General features: G+C 42.0%; 1 protein-coding gene across 1 annotated transcript in view; it reads right to left on the bottom strand.

Annotated features, from left to right (window-relative positions):
- The window catches only part of LOC103904006 (neurogenic locus notch homolog protein 2), a 59,549-nt gene extending 45,804 nt beyond the window's left edge, over window positions 1-13,745 (bottom strand). The window contains exons 1-3 of the mRNA XM_009285336.2: window positions 13,672-13,745; window positions 3,397-3,656; window positions 2,377-2,712 (exon numbers count right to left, since the gene is read on the bottom strand). Of these exons, the coding sequence (XP_009283611.1) occupies window positions 2,377-2,712; window positions 3,397-3,656; window positions 13,672-13,742 (667 nt within the window). The 5' untranslated portion in view covers window positions 13,743-13,745. The remainder of the gene's footprint in view (window positions 1-2,376; window positions 2,713-3,396; window positions 3,657-13,671) is intronic.
- Between the last annotated feature and the right edge of the window lie 1,182 nt (window positions 13,746-14,927).

Here is a 14,927-nt window from a genome sequence, read left to right as displayed (position 1 = left end):
GGGGGGAGCGAGCAAGTGGCTGTGTGGTGCTTAGTTACCAGCTGGGGTTAAACCACGACACTAGCAGTTCAAGATGTAACCGCCTCCTGCCTCTACGGCCATAACACTGAGCCATGGTAACATCTTAAGGCAGTCCAGAAGGAAGGGCTAGAGCAATTCCATTTATAGTCACAATATCATCGGCATTGCTCCAATTCAGAGAGGGAGTCTAAAGAGGAATTTCTAGTCCATGATCTTGGCACTCTCTTCCAGATGAGAAGGCCTTGTTCACATCTTCCCTGGGCGTGACAGGCCACCATTTCTCTTCTCTTTCCGTTGACCTTTCCTTCCCAGACAGAACCTTTTCTAACACTTCAGAAATTTTGCTCTGCGTGCTTCACTAAGGGGGAAGAAATGGCTGGGTGCCTTGCCTTTATCAAAGAATTTAATGTAAGCATTTTGGCCTCTCCAACCTCTCCCTTTTTTTGCTGTTTTTCAAATGACTAGTTTTAAAAAAAATCAAGCTAGCAAAACAACATGGCCAACTTAAACAAATACAGGAAATACAGAAGTGAAGGCTCTCAAAGCCACATTAACTCACCCCCACTACACACGTTGTGTAACAAGTCCAAAAAAGCAGCTAATAATCCAAAACGTGTGTGAGCAGTGTGGGTGTGTAACTGTTACTATAGTAATCTCATTTTCATTTCCTGACCATAGTTTAGCCAGCCCACACGCTTGTCTAAGGGAAAATGTGCTCCTACCCAGTCTCGTACCCCTGTAAGAGAATCACGAAAGCAAACTGTCTTATCAGCTTTACAGGATCGAGTCCTTCAAAATTCATCTTCCTCTCCTCTTAACCCCCACCACACTGCTTCTGCATGATATCTTAAACTCCTTAAACTGGCTAAACAGATCTGACTTTAAGAAAATTCTGAATTTCTGATCAAGCCTGTTAATCCAGAGATACTTAGTTTACAATTTCATTTTAAAAAGATGCAAAGCAGAAAAGCAATAAATTCCCTGAGAGCAACTCTTAGTTAAGATATGGCATTTTCCAAGACCCTGTATGTTCAAGCACCGTTTCTTCAAGCATAGTTAGAAATGGTTGCTTTCACAGAAAAATAAAGATGATACATCCTTCTATTTTAAGATCGACTTTACTAAGTTCTTCAAAGTCACATGCTTGCTCAGACGACCCAGAAAGTTGTTGTGCAGGCACTAGCTAAGGTTGGCAATGTACATTTAAGGTCATTTGAGCCAACACTTCAAGACAAAGGTGTCCAAAAAGAGAGCATTTTTCACAAGTTCTAAACACACTTTCCACACATACCTGTGACTCCAGATGATCCTCATGAGAACGCAGTCACTCTACATTCATCCTAAACAGTAAATGGCAGCTACATCTTTCACATAAATAACAACAGGGAAATGCTTAAGGGAAGAGAGTTTACTTTTCTAGATTACCACACACCAAGTGTTCATGTGCCAAACTACAATACACTTAAGTAGGAAGTCTCGTCAAAAGCATTTCCAAACAATCAGTTTCCCATGGACTGAATTACTCAGTAAAAAAATATCAGCCTAAAAAAACCCTGATATGACTAGCACTGCCCTGTGGTCAGTAAGACAAGTGGATGGGGAGGAGCAGGACAGGATGAGACCACCAGCGTCCCAACCAGGTGACATATGGTCATTTGTAGAGACGGGTGCCTTGGTGATTGGAGCCCAGCTTGACACACAAAACCAATGCAGCCCATGATCCTAAGTAAGCACATCACCCCTGCTGTGGATGAACTCAGGGCAGCTAAAAGCATCTGAAAACAAGCAAGCATAATTTATCTGGAGGTATTACAGGACAAAAAGGGTGTGGCGAGCTGGAAATGACATCTCGTAAGATCTGGAGGAACCGGAGGAGAAAAAGGAAGGGAACAGAACCTAATATGTTTTAGGGGTAAAGACTGAGAGGGAGACAGACACGCGTTCATCTTCATTCAAGCACTGAAGTTAACTATGGCCTTTATTAACACAAAACTATGTATTTGTAGAGGTTTACGTTTATGGAATTTCGCATTCCAAATGGGCATTAGGAGATACCACCCTAATCTCCTTGAATCTACCTCATAGTTCTTACCTATTTGATCCGCTGCCTCTAATTGGGTGCCAAAGAAATCTGTCATTTCTAGCCTTCTTCCCTTTTCTTCCCTTCCATATTATGAAATCCTGACACTCAGAAATTAACATCCTAGCAGAGCTTCCTGCCTTGCTGAGATTTCTCCCTTCAACCTTACATTACACAAATATCACACAGAAACTCCAAGAGAAGTTTTCAGAAGAACAGACAGGAATGCAGTGACAAGGCTACAAAACCAAGCACTTTGAAGAAGCGTCATTTACCTGGCAGACAGTTGCATTCAAAGGTGAAGTCACTTGTTTGATGACAAGTTCCTCCATTCATACAGGGTGATGGGGAACATGGCACATATACACTCTCACAGCGATGCCCTGTATAGCCTGGCTTGCAGCGGCATCGGTATGAACCGGGCAAATTGACACAGGTCCCATCATGTTGACAAAGGCCTGGTGTGGCACATTCATTCACATCTATCTCACACTTCTGGCCAGTGTAGCCAGCCAGACAGATGCAGGAGAACTTATTTCCAGATACAGTACATGTACTTCCATTGGCACAAGGTTGAGATGTACAGGCATCAATCCACTGGCAATCCTTTCCTGTAGGATCAAGACAGAGCAGTCCATTAATAAAAAGTTATTTCTGTGGAAAACAGTATTGCCTTCACACTACCTCAAAATGATTGGTGTACTAAATCTTAAAATTATTGAAGGAAAATTTGTCTGCATTTTACAGTATTATATTTGAAACGAAAATCAATTTGTGGTTACAGTACAGTCATTTTATTTACAGGGTAGCAGCAAGATACAGAATGTTGTGATTTATAAAAATAACCCATGACCTGAATCATACTACACACTGACAGTCACTCTTCTTCTATGTCCCCTTCAAGAATGAAAGGAGTGAGTTTCCATGCTTCCCCTCAGGCACCCAATTACAGTTTTCCCATAGAAAGATTTTGCTGGTCAAATTTACTTCATTTTTTCTAGAAGGTGCACTCTGAATTCAAAGTGTAACAGCCATTCCAGAATAGCTTCTGCACTCAGTTTTCCCACGTGGACAACCCCACAAGATCAAAATGTCTTTCTGCTTACGTGTAAAGGGTAGGGAGTTTGACTCCCTATCCCCCTTTGCTTTTTTTGGTCATGAAGTCATTTAGACTTCTTCTCATTTCCTGTGCTGGAGCTAGTAAATTTGAGAGCATATTACGACTGCCCCAGAACATTCCAGGATGAAGTCATTCACAAAGGAGGGAGTCTGGAGGTACAAATGCAGAACCCCACCTGTGTAACCTGGAGGACAGACACACTCGTACGTTTCCTGGCTGTGGGGATGACAAGTTCCTCCGTTCAGGCAGGGCTGGGACACGTAGCAGAGGTGCGATTCAGAGTATTGACAATCCTCTCCCGTGAACCCTGGAGCACATTTGCAGGTAGCCTTTCCTATCAGAGACGTAGTTTCACAAGTTCCCCCGTTCTTACAGGTATTGCTTTCACAGGGGTTTCTGTATTGACAGTAGTCTCCAAGAAAGCCTTCTCGACACCTGCAACAGAAAAGAAATTACTTGCAGCACATTCACCTGAAGCCTTTCTGCCCTGGGAAGATACCAGGAATGAAGTCCTATGACTACAGAAAGTCTTGGAATTTGCCATAGTTAATGGTAACACTAACAGACCTAAATGCTAACGTCATAGATATAACAGGGCCTTCCTCTGGGATTATCCCAAATGAGACCACTGAAAACTTAAGTTCAAATTGTGAAATCACTCGTTACAAAATAAATAAATAAATAGTGCATACAATCAGAGTTACATCAAGTGCAGGAACTTACTCTTCCACTTCCCTTCAAAACTTCAGTAAAAGCCTAAGTGTTAAAGAACTGCTGAGTAACAATTAATTCCTTGCACCTACTTCCATTCTAACAAGCATCTTTTTTTAGAAAAAAATCAAGCAGTTTCAGTAATAGGTATTAACACCACGTATTATCCATCTTCCAAAATATTTATAAACCTTTTACAAATGCAGTGTCTTATGGCCTGAAGATCTGTAGCAGATCTTTCTCCACAATACTCCTGTGAGACAGGAATATATTGTTATCCTCATGTTGATAAGTGCATCTGGGACTGACACGCTGAAGTCTGCACTCAGCTAGCAGCGCAAGCCCTGAAGTCAGGTCTCCCACGCCCCTGGCTAGCACCCTAACGACAAGGTCATTGTTCCTGTCTCCCACAGAAAAACAAGTACACACACACAATCTACAACTAGGGTAATATTTTATACAAAGATCTGTGATTGCAGAATAATTGCAGTTATTTCTCTCTAACCTAAACTTATGTCAATACAGTCTGACTACACTTGTCAGCTGTAATCCATCTTTTAACTGGCCTTTGTACTACGAATTTTCCATTTAACTTCCAGCGATACAGGACCCAGGCAAGCAAGCCTGCAAACCCCACCTTTGTGTCACCCATGGTTCCATTTGCTTCTTTCAGGTAGCAGAAAGCTGCAAGATTATATGCTGGATAAAAATAACACCTAACATACAAAACAGGACTGACCACTTGCAGTTTTTTCTATAGTGCACAGCTGCATGCTTTAACTGGTAAGTAACCCAAGATACTCACAGCCTCAGAGGGCATGTATTTCACTGCAAAAAATTCAGAGGTGAACATTAGATGCACTTTGTTCCAGAACAGGATAGGTGCAACTATTAAATCAATGAGTTACTCAAATGCAAAGGAAGGAGATTCCAGCTGCAAGAAATACGAAGCATCTAGCTAGCCCCAAGAAAAGAACGTAACAGTAAAGAGACTGCCTTTTCCTTATGCATTTAAAAGTGTACGGTGGATTGGAAAAAAAACCCGAAACAAAAAACCCCACCACTTAACTGGATAGGCCTTTAAATTTAGTTTAAAAAAAAAAATCAAACAGTAGTCATGAAGCTGTGTTTTTAACAGAATACTACAGGGATCTGCCTTTGTTGCTACGCTATTCAACACTTCTATCAATGAATAACAACAGAAAACATCAATGCTGGTCAAACATGTAGTAAGAGAGAAGACAAGTTCTTCATAGAGAGTAGTAACACGAACTGCTTAAGAAGGCAGTCAGCACGCAAAGTGTACTTTAAGCACTGAGAAGTCATGCATCTAGACACAAAAACATATAAAGCATCCTCCCGAAAACAGGAGACTGATCTGGGAAAGACAGACTTGCTCTGGGGGTTCCTAAGAGTCAGCTGAACATGAATTCCTAGCGTGACAGTTTGGCCAGGAATACTTTAGTTGTACAAACAGCAAATATCCAGTAGGAGTAAATGAGATTATGCTACACCTGATACTTGCATGGCACAACCATTACTAGGCCATTACATCAGTTCTGGTGTCTGCTCTTTAAGAAGGAAGAACTGAAATTAATTCAAAGAAGCCAACAGTAATGATTAATAGAAAACTCTTGACACAATGAAAAGCTCAGGTGGCTCAGTCTATTTATTAAAGGGAAAAGAGAGGAGACAGTTAATCAAAAGCTCCAAGTACCCACAAAGAAACTCAGATTTAACAATAATTCCCAATCTAGAAGGTACAGGGATAACAGGACTGAGCAGCTACAAGTTCAAGCTATATAAATTAAGATTAGAAATAGGGTAATATCTTTATCTTCAGACACAGACTTATACAGAGTCTCTCAGCAGCGGAGAGAAACAACTGGAACAACGCATTTAAGGTTGCAGTGGAATTTCTCCATCACTCATGCTTGTTTAAAAGAACACCAGGATTGGCTGTTCCAGAAAGAGTATGCACGCTAGTTCAAACACAGCTATTCAGAGAGGTTATTATCCGAGTTACACAAGGGGTCATTACTAGATGACCACAACTGTTTTTTCTCATGTTAAAATTTATTAACTAGCTTTAGCCTTATGTCTAAAGCAGGAAAGTCATATAATAGATGTGCATAGTGGTAATTTACCATTCCCCACACCCAAGTCAGGCTCCCTTCACCATACCTTAATACTTTCAACTTCGTACCCAAAAAGAGACATGAAAGAAGAGTTTTTGCAGGGCAAGGCAGGATTAATAAAGTTACAGAAAGCAAATCCTGAGACAATACCATCTGCAGAATATCCTCTGCCTCTTGTGCCATCCCCGGTGTAACAGCTGAAGGCTGTCAGTCAGCGTGAGCTGTTGCCACATCACACGAGAGGCAATCTTTGGGTATTCTGGGCCTAAACCATGGCAGTTCTATAGGGTTCTTTTAACATCCCAAATCCTTCCTCGATACGGATTAGAAATCAGTCCAAACGCCAGCGGGCTACAGCACGGCTTTGTAGGAGCTCAATCACATCGAAATCTGGCACCCAGCAAAGACGGCTGTGCCAGAAGCTGGAAGACTGCTCAACTCCCACGGCATTCAAGCCTGCACATGGTGCGCTGGCTAGCTCTGCTCAGAGACCGTCTGGATAACTACAATTAAATCATGTTTCTGGGCATCTATATGCAGCTGATGAATGTATACAGTCAAATTGAACTTCAGTCCCAGAAGGCTTACAAGACCTCGTTATAGGGATTTCTTCTGGTTTCACCACCACCAGTGATGGGGGGGGTTCGGCAGCTCAGCCGTCTTCACTGTCAGCAGTACACCAAGCTCCTCAGACTAACAGCAGCAGACACAGGCCATGCACTTGTAGTTCTCTTTATCATGAAAGAAAGAGCAACAGACCAGAATTTCACAGAACCCCACCTAGGGCATCTCATCAGGTAAACAAGAGGCCCTCCAACACCACCCACCATTCCACAAATACAAAATAAACCAAAATACACCTAAAACATAAGTCCTAAAGTGCTTTTTCATTGAAAGGCTGTAAAACAAACCAGAAAGTCTAGAGGAACATCTCATGTTTTGTCCACAAGCAAATAAACCACCAAAAAATGCCTTCTCTCCCACCCACCCCCTACCACACAGGGATACTGGAAGGTGCATTTAGCTATTGCCCCTAGGTAAAAGGGAGGAGGGAGCCTAAACACTGATTAAGAGTATTGCTGGTATGATTTAAAAGGAAAGCTGAGACCTGTGCTCTAAGACGACACTCGCAACCATCACCCACAAACGGCCCAGCGTTTTGTACACAAATGTTCTGGTAAAAAGTTGAAGAGCGCTCCAAGACCAGGCTTGTTCCGGTATCTTCTGAAGCTAATCAGAAAAACACGAGGGAGCACTCCAGCCGGGAACAGCAAAAGCTCTTTTAACTTTAGCTCTTTATATTTGGAAGGACAAAGCCTTACAGAATATGCCAGAGGGAACGTGCCTGCCTGTGGAAAGATGGTAGGTCAGGTACACACGGCCCTTCTACCCACCATTTTGTTCTCCTCCTGGAGAAGTGCTTGGTCACACAGTTATGCAATTTTCCCCTCCAGCAATTCAGTGCAATCATTTTTGAATGTTAAAGAACAAAAATCCTACAGTCCAGATTTTCAACCATGTCTCCTGTCATCAACATTTCTAGGCACAAATACTAGTAATTTAGTTCTAAATGTTGGTGTAGACAAAACTGCAAATATTTGCCCCTGATTCATGTTGGGCACAGCATTGTTTCTCTAAAAATAGAGGCAAACACTGAAAAAGTGTGGTTTAAGTCCAGAATTCTTTAAAGGATATGATTATCCTCAACAGCAGCTCCAGCTTCCCACCACCCCTGCTTTGCTCTCATCCCAACCTACTCTTTCAAGTTCTCTTTAGGAGAACAAAAAAAAAAAAAAGCCACTTGTCTACAGAGCAGCTTAAAATTGTAGCAGCTTGTGTCAGCTCCAAATGACATGGTCAGAACAGGAAACCAAATCTTTTCCAAATAAAAGCCACTGTTTCTCCTCAGTTTTCCATCTAACACTCAGAAACAGAAAGATGAAGTTTGTTCTGGCACTTTCTGGAAGCTCATGAGGTCTCTTAACCTACTTCAACAGGAATTTAATCTTTTAAGAACAAATTTCACATGCAACTTAATTCAAATCATGATTTCTGAAAGCTAGAGAGTTTGAAATGGGAAAATGTCCTGTGGGCTGCATCAGCTATGCAGCTGCTTCTAATTAAAGCTTCTCCTTTACTCTCTCTGGGCTACTTTCCAGCACAAATACTTTAGTCAGAGCTCAGCCCATTTTTATTTTTTTTTCCCCTTCTCCTCCTTTTCAGCTCCAGCCTGCATTTGCCTTAGCTCAGGCTCTCATGGAGCTAAACAAGAGACGTAAAAACAAAATGAAGGTATTTATCCAAATCTGAAGTATCCACAAATCCACAGAGCTGCATTCACTCTAACAACCTAACGCTACAAAGTGAAAGTAGAAGACTCACAAAAGCTGCATTTTTGGCTCTTCTGCCACTAAAACTACATTGAAGTTACCTCCCAATACTTAGTTCTCTCTTGCTTTCAAAAGACTTCTGGAAAATACGTCTGGTCTGTTGGAAAAACCTCCTCATCTGCCATACTACATTTGCTTAGGCACATTCATAGGACAGTCTCTTCAAATGCACCTTATAGACTGTTTTAACCAGTCTTCCAGATGTTTGATTTTCATGGGAGTTTCCTATTCAGGCCCAGTGATATCATCTGGAGATGCACAGAAGGAAGCAGATGGTTTTAATTTAAAACGCGAAGGGAAGAATTTCCTAGTAGTCTTGCTTCTCCCCCCCTCAGCCCAACACTCCCTTCACTTTGATTGGAAGATGCTTCAACAGAGGAGGGGGAAAAAAAACGCAGTCTGATGACTAACGTGAGAAGGGTCTCAGCTATTCTGCTACAGATTTTAACCAGACTTCCCTCTGGCTCCCGGGTTCTGCCTCCCACACCTACACCTCCTCTCAGGAGGGAGAACAGGATTCTCTGGTTAGCTTTACAAACGCTCCTTCCCATGTCTCAAGGCTCCCATTTATGCGTCATACTTTGAATGCAAACTATGGGATGGGACGGCCTCTCTGTTCTGCGTTTAAAGCAGTACACAGCTATTGTTTCTAGTCAGAAACAGAAAACACTTCTACAGTATACCACTCCGCAGTATACCAAGGAGTAACAGCAACCAAAGTCTGAACGGGCAAGGTTTAGTTCAGCTTTTTCTGACCATCAGAGTTCTGAACAGCTTTTGGTCTACACAGGTAAATCACAATAGAAAATTTTGACTGAGTGACTCAAATCACCACTTTGTTCCCAGATTTGAAGCTAAAAGGGTGTGTACTCTCCCTTTTTTCCTCTGCCCTGGTCTCAAGGGTCTCCTTTAACTTCTGAAAGGAGACAGAAGGAAACAGGAAAGGGCAGCCCATTCTCAGAAAGGGACAACTTTTCAACTTTTGCATTTAGCCTCTTCTGGAAAACTCTCAGACCTCATCCTGCTACAAGGTCTCCTGTGGGTATTCCCCATTCACTGGTCTAGGAGTGATTAGTCTATTGAGACAGATCCTGAGAAGATATCTGCTGCAGTCTTGGAAGCAGTTCTGCAGTCTAGGATCTTGCCTTCAGCCCCAGAAATCCTCTTAAATTTGAGTTAAAATTCATTTATGAAGATCCAGCTGGAAAGAAAGGTAGGTCAAAAACCTGGCAAGGGGGTTAGAGTTACTGGGGGTTGGAATTAGGATAAAAGCCCTTTACTGCCATGCTATTGCTGCTTTGACTTTAGCACGCTTTGAGGTCCTCCTGTTGCCACCCTGCAGACAAGAGGTAAAAACTGTATCATGCAATGTGAAAGTATGCACAAACTTCTGCACATGGTGAGAAAAACACTGATCACTGAAGAGGCACAGAAGCACACAAAGCTGCACAGATCCTGACAGCTTTGGGCATGAAAGGATGTGCTGAAGGAGACTGTCCTTTTGGAATCAGCCAACTTCAGCAGTCTCCACTTTTGACTAAGCACAGGAAACAAGCCATGGTTGCCACTGTACTTTTTTTTTTTCACCATCAGGACCCAACAAAAGACACTAGAGTTAAAGCAGTACTTTGGTTCATACAGAGGTACTGATATCCCTTCCGGGCACGCAGTGTACAACAGTCCTAAGGTCAAAATCCAATCTTAAAACCCTACAAAGCATGAGGAGTAGCGAGGCCCAGTTTCCTCGCTAAACCTTGGAGCACCCCTACCCGAACTCCCTTCCTTCTCACTTCTGCTTCTCTCCCTGGCACAGTCTTGCTTCTGCTCCCTGTCACTGGGGCACAGGGGAGGGAAGTCGGGAGAGGCCGCAGCTGCCAAACATGGGGAAACCAGTCAAGATACTCTCTGCTTCAGGGCCCTGCCCCACTCCAAGCACAGAGGGACTGCCCAGTCCTGCATCCACCTGCAGCAGGGCAGACTCTTGTGCTCAGAAAACAGCGGGCAGCGTTGCCAAAATCTCTGCACTTCTTGTCCTTGAAACAGCTCCCTGTACCCACACCTTCTCCGCCTGCCTGCAACTGCAGAAATACTGCAAGTTACCAGTACTATCCCCCAGACTCTTCCTACTACTACTTTCCCAGTCATCTAGCAGCAGGGAGATGAGAAAGGGTTTTCCTGTGACGTTCAACATTAGCATTAAGCAACAAGCAACTTGTTATCCTGCTACTTTGCTGGATATGAGAGTATGCAAGAAGGCTCCTTCATGCTTAACACCTCAATGTGCAAAAGGCTGCCTGGAGGTGCTTTGGGGGCAGGAGGGAACCCACAACAAAAACAACAAAGCCCACCACAGTGCAACGCAAAGCCAAACCCCAAACTGAAACTGTCTTTTGTCAAAGCAGGACCCAGAAAGCTTGGAATGACAGGTCCCCTTCATACTGCTACTGCAGATACAGCCATATTCCTTGGAATAAGGTCTGCGTCCTCACCGTGCTAGTCAGTGAATGGGTGTAGAAAGACCTCTCAAACAAAAATTCTGACCTTGGAAGATGCAAACACAGGAACGTGTAATTTTCCAAATATAAAATCCAGGTCAAAGAAGGTCAGTAATTCTATCAAACAGTGCCACAAAATGACAGCCATGGGCCAGCAGCGTCACCAGGGGAACGGAGCTACTTAAAGGGCACTTGCAAGAGCAATCTGATAAAGATCCAACTCCGATTTCCTTACAAGGGTCACAATCGCTATTCCCATAACAGAAGCCAGATGCACCAGAATAAAGGTTTCTTAGCAGAAAACTAGCTTTCTGTTTTAATGGAGTAGATGCTACAGGATTTTCTGACAAAGAAAGCTGTTTCAGCACTAAGCTGTCACTTGCTGCTTTGCCAAATATCTAGACTAGATGCTTTGCTTACCAGTGCTTACGTTACTCATGTCTTATTCATCACATATGATTACCTCTGATGCAGGTTCTTCCTCAGCTGTTTGCCTGTTTCTTACAGACAGCAAGATTAACTAGATGGACCAACCACACACTAGAACAAACAACTTGGCAGAGAGGAGGTACAGAAAGAGGAAGAGAGCCCATTGTAATAACTTATTGCCCAGCAGAGGAAGTACTGCAGAAAACTTGAAGAAAGTGGAAGGGGTGGAGATTTAGCTCATCAGTGAGTGATCCTGCAGAGCTAGAAGCCAAGCCACTTGCTTTAGTAATAAGTTCAGTTTCCTGAACAAAGTATTTCTACTCTTAGAGCCATCAAAAATTCAGAAAGTCATTTAGGTTACTACACCAGATAGAAAGTTCCCCTATTCAGAGTTCCTCATAGTGCAGGAAAGAAAAAAAAAATTAAAACCAGAACAGGATGCTAAGAATCAGCCTGCTAAAGGTAGAGTCTCCACAATTGAGGGGTTTTTGCTATTTTTTCCTTCCTTTCTGCAAAAAAGAGTTCTTAAGCCAGATCTAGAAAACAGACACATACTAATCTCTGTATACAGGCCTCTATTAGCCTTTCCAGTTACTCTGGCACCTGCAAAGGGACCAAGCTGTTACTTGAAGGAGGGGCTGGCTTAAGACTTGGAAGAAGACTGCACCAAAAGGAAGAAGGCAACATTAAAATTATAAATAACTCTGTGCGCTAAAAAAATGTAAGAGTGGTCAAAGCTGCCACTGTGATAAGGGAAATGTGTCAAGATCTGGACTGCACTACAAATATTGAATGGAAGTTAATCAGATGAACCAAATAATTTTTTTTTTTTTTTTAAACAGTCTAAGTCATGGTTAAGAGGAACATGCAAGTTGGAGAAAACATCCTTAGGGAGGTACAAGCGGCACCAACATCAATACCACCCTTGTTTATTACCTTCATTGTGACCCACATACTTTGGCTCCAGACTAACATGCTTAAGTACGCATCAGAAAGACCTACTAATATCACACAATTTCTTGTTTCAGTCTTAAAATACAGGTGAAAAGCAGGAAAAGTTCCAGCTTTCTTTTCAGAAGAGCAGCTTGTTTCTGTTGACAGCAATATAAAGCCACGGAAAGGAAAAGACTAGGAAGCAGTAACAGTTAAAAATTTGAAAAAACCAACAGGGAATAACAAGTTACATATTTGCCTTTCTATGGCCTTTCTGCACACCAGGTATTGATTTGAAACTGAGAAGAACCTCAAATTAGATTATGATTTCCCCTTTGTGTGCCACAGGTGCAATTTAAGTATATCAAGTTTTATGTACCACATTAACAGAAAGAACTAAAAGTTGTGGCTAGGGAAGATGGATGTGTACAAAAGGGTGAAGAGCAGAGCTGTGTGTTAGCCCAGCTAAATCAACAAGACAAAATTCACTAATATTTAAAGAACGTTAGCAGTAAGGAAAGAGGGATTTAGCATGCTAGAAAATGGCACAGCTTGCACTGATGAAGCAAACGAGGTTTAGAAAATAATCCATTTACTGCAGACGTAGTAAGTTAATCCTGCCAAACAAGGAGGATTTATCGTTTTGCAAAATATCACTTCATTTAAAGAAAATCTAAATACTGCCGTTTGAAAGGTGAACTGCATTTAAATAGATGTGATATCATTCTCCAGACACCACACACACCGCCAAAGTTCCCGCTGACCAGCTTTCCACGCAGCAACAAAGTGAAGGCACCATTAAAGATGGGTGTCAACATTTACCAAAATCAATTATGCAATAAAGACAAACGTGGGTGTTTGTTTGGGGTTTTTTGTTAGTTTGTTTTTACAACTCCCACATATTACTTGCTCTCCAGCATGTGGAAGGGAACTGGCACACTTCAGAGTGCAGAGTAGTTCTGAAAAAAAAAATAAAAATATTCAAATTGGGGCTGAAGCGCTATGAAGTAAGGCAAGCTATAAGATGGAGAGCAAGTTCCAACTTAACTTGTGGGTCTGGAAGCAAGGTACAGAGTTTACCTCTATGATCACTTTGGCCTTGCTTCCTAACCTCATGCAAAGAAATCAAACCGACAAGATCCAAACCTGAAAATCTGAAAAAGAACTCCAGATTTCTTACGTTACAAAAAGCTAGCGCAGAAGAACTAATGCATTATCAAGAAACACCAACTGTGCTAAAACCGTTACACTTAATGCACCCGATAAGAAAATCTTAACAATTCACACTTCCTTTCATTCTTCCTGAATGAAAGAAGATTAGTAATTAAATTGATTAGAAATGAAACCAACTTACTTGCAATATCCTGTACCATTTTTATATGGAATGCACTTTCCCTCATTAACACATGGCTTGGAATCATCCATACACTGCAAAGCTGAAAGAAAAGAAAACAACAGTCAAATCAGTAGCCGTACATGTCAAGTCAAAGCTTCATTAGCATATTTTGGGGAATGAAAATTTTATAGTAGAAAATTTTATATGACTGGAACAAAACCAAAGACACTAGCACATAGTTTAATTTAATCTCTGGCAGCATCAAAAGAGCCAGACTGAAAGAAGAATCAAATACAGATTTGTTCATCAGGCAACTAAATGTTTCCAGAATTTCTTTCAGGTAGATTTTCAAAGCAAAGCACGCAGTAATTTCAGCAAGCTACAAAGACATTCGTGTCAGCACTTATGTATTTTGGGTTAAGTGTCACCAATTACTACTTTCTGATCAAAATTCTGGATTAAAATTCTCTGAAATGAGGCAACTACTCCTACACTACCTTTCACAATATTTTGTCTCAAATTCTTTCCTTCTTTTCTACTATCTCTAGGGACATTTGGCACTGAAATAGGGGCATCTGTCCCTCATAAGCTCACCTGCTGTACATTTCTAGCAATCCAGAATTTGCTGCAACATCATTACTGTTGTGACACTTCTGATTTCACTCAGGATTGTGTTTGGGAGTAAGTGAAAACATCAGAGACGTTAAAGACTTTCAGCAAAGAATTTGGTATTTCTAAGGAGGAGATACTCTGTAGCTCAAACTTGACATTTTCGGTATTGTGTTTTAAAAAAGGCATTAGGTATGATACAGTTCAGGGCTAGTCAATTTTTATCCAAGTCTACTGGAAGCTCTGATGGAAGCGACACATCAGCTCCAGCCCTGGCAAGTGCTCATCTCTTCATGGGGACCTGAAGCAGCACGCCATGGCTATTTCTGAAGTGACCAGAACGGTGAGAACTATGGAAACCCTGCAGAAGCAGAGGGCACTCTAGAACCACAAAAATTTAGCCAGTCCACCTAGACCAAAGCCTGCCATTTGAATGGCACCAAACTAGTGGATAAAGCTCTCAGAACCAGAAGATCTGGGTCCTATCCTAAACTTACCCAGACACCCAGAAGTCACATGCTCTTCCCAGCCTCCAGTTCTGTCTCCTGGTCCCCAAACACACACGCTTCTGTGCCTTTACAGACCCTATTTCAACAACCTTACTGCATTTGGGAAAGCATTTAACCAATCTTAGTTAAGGCACCTAGAAGCATCAATAACATCCA

Source organism: Aptenodytes forsteri, unplaced genomic scaffold (assembly GCF_000699145.1).
Source record: "Aptenodytes forsteri isolate BGI_AS27 unplaced genomic scaffold, ASM69914v1 Scaffold104, whole genome shotgun sequence".
Taxonomy (NCBI): Eukaryota; Metazoa; Chordata; class Aves; order Sphenisciformes; family Spheniscidae; genus Aptenodytes; species Aptenodytes forsteri.
The sequence above is the reverse complement of the archived record's forward strand: the minus strand, read 5'-3'. Positions and strand labels throughout refer to the sequence as shown.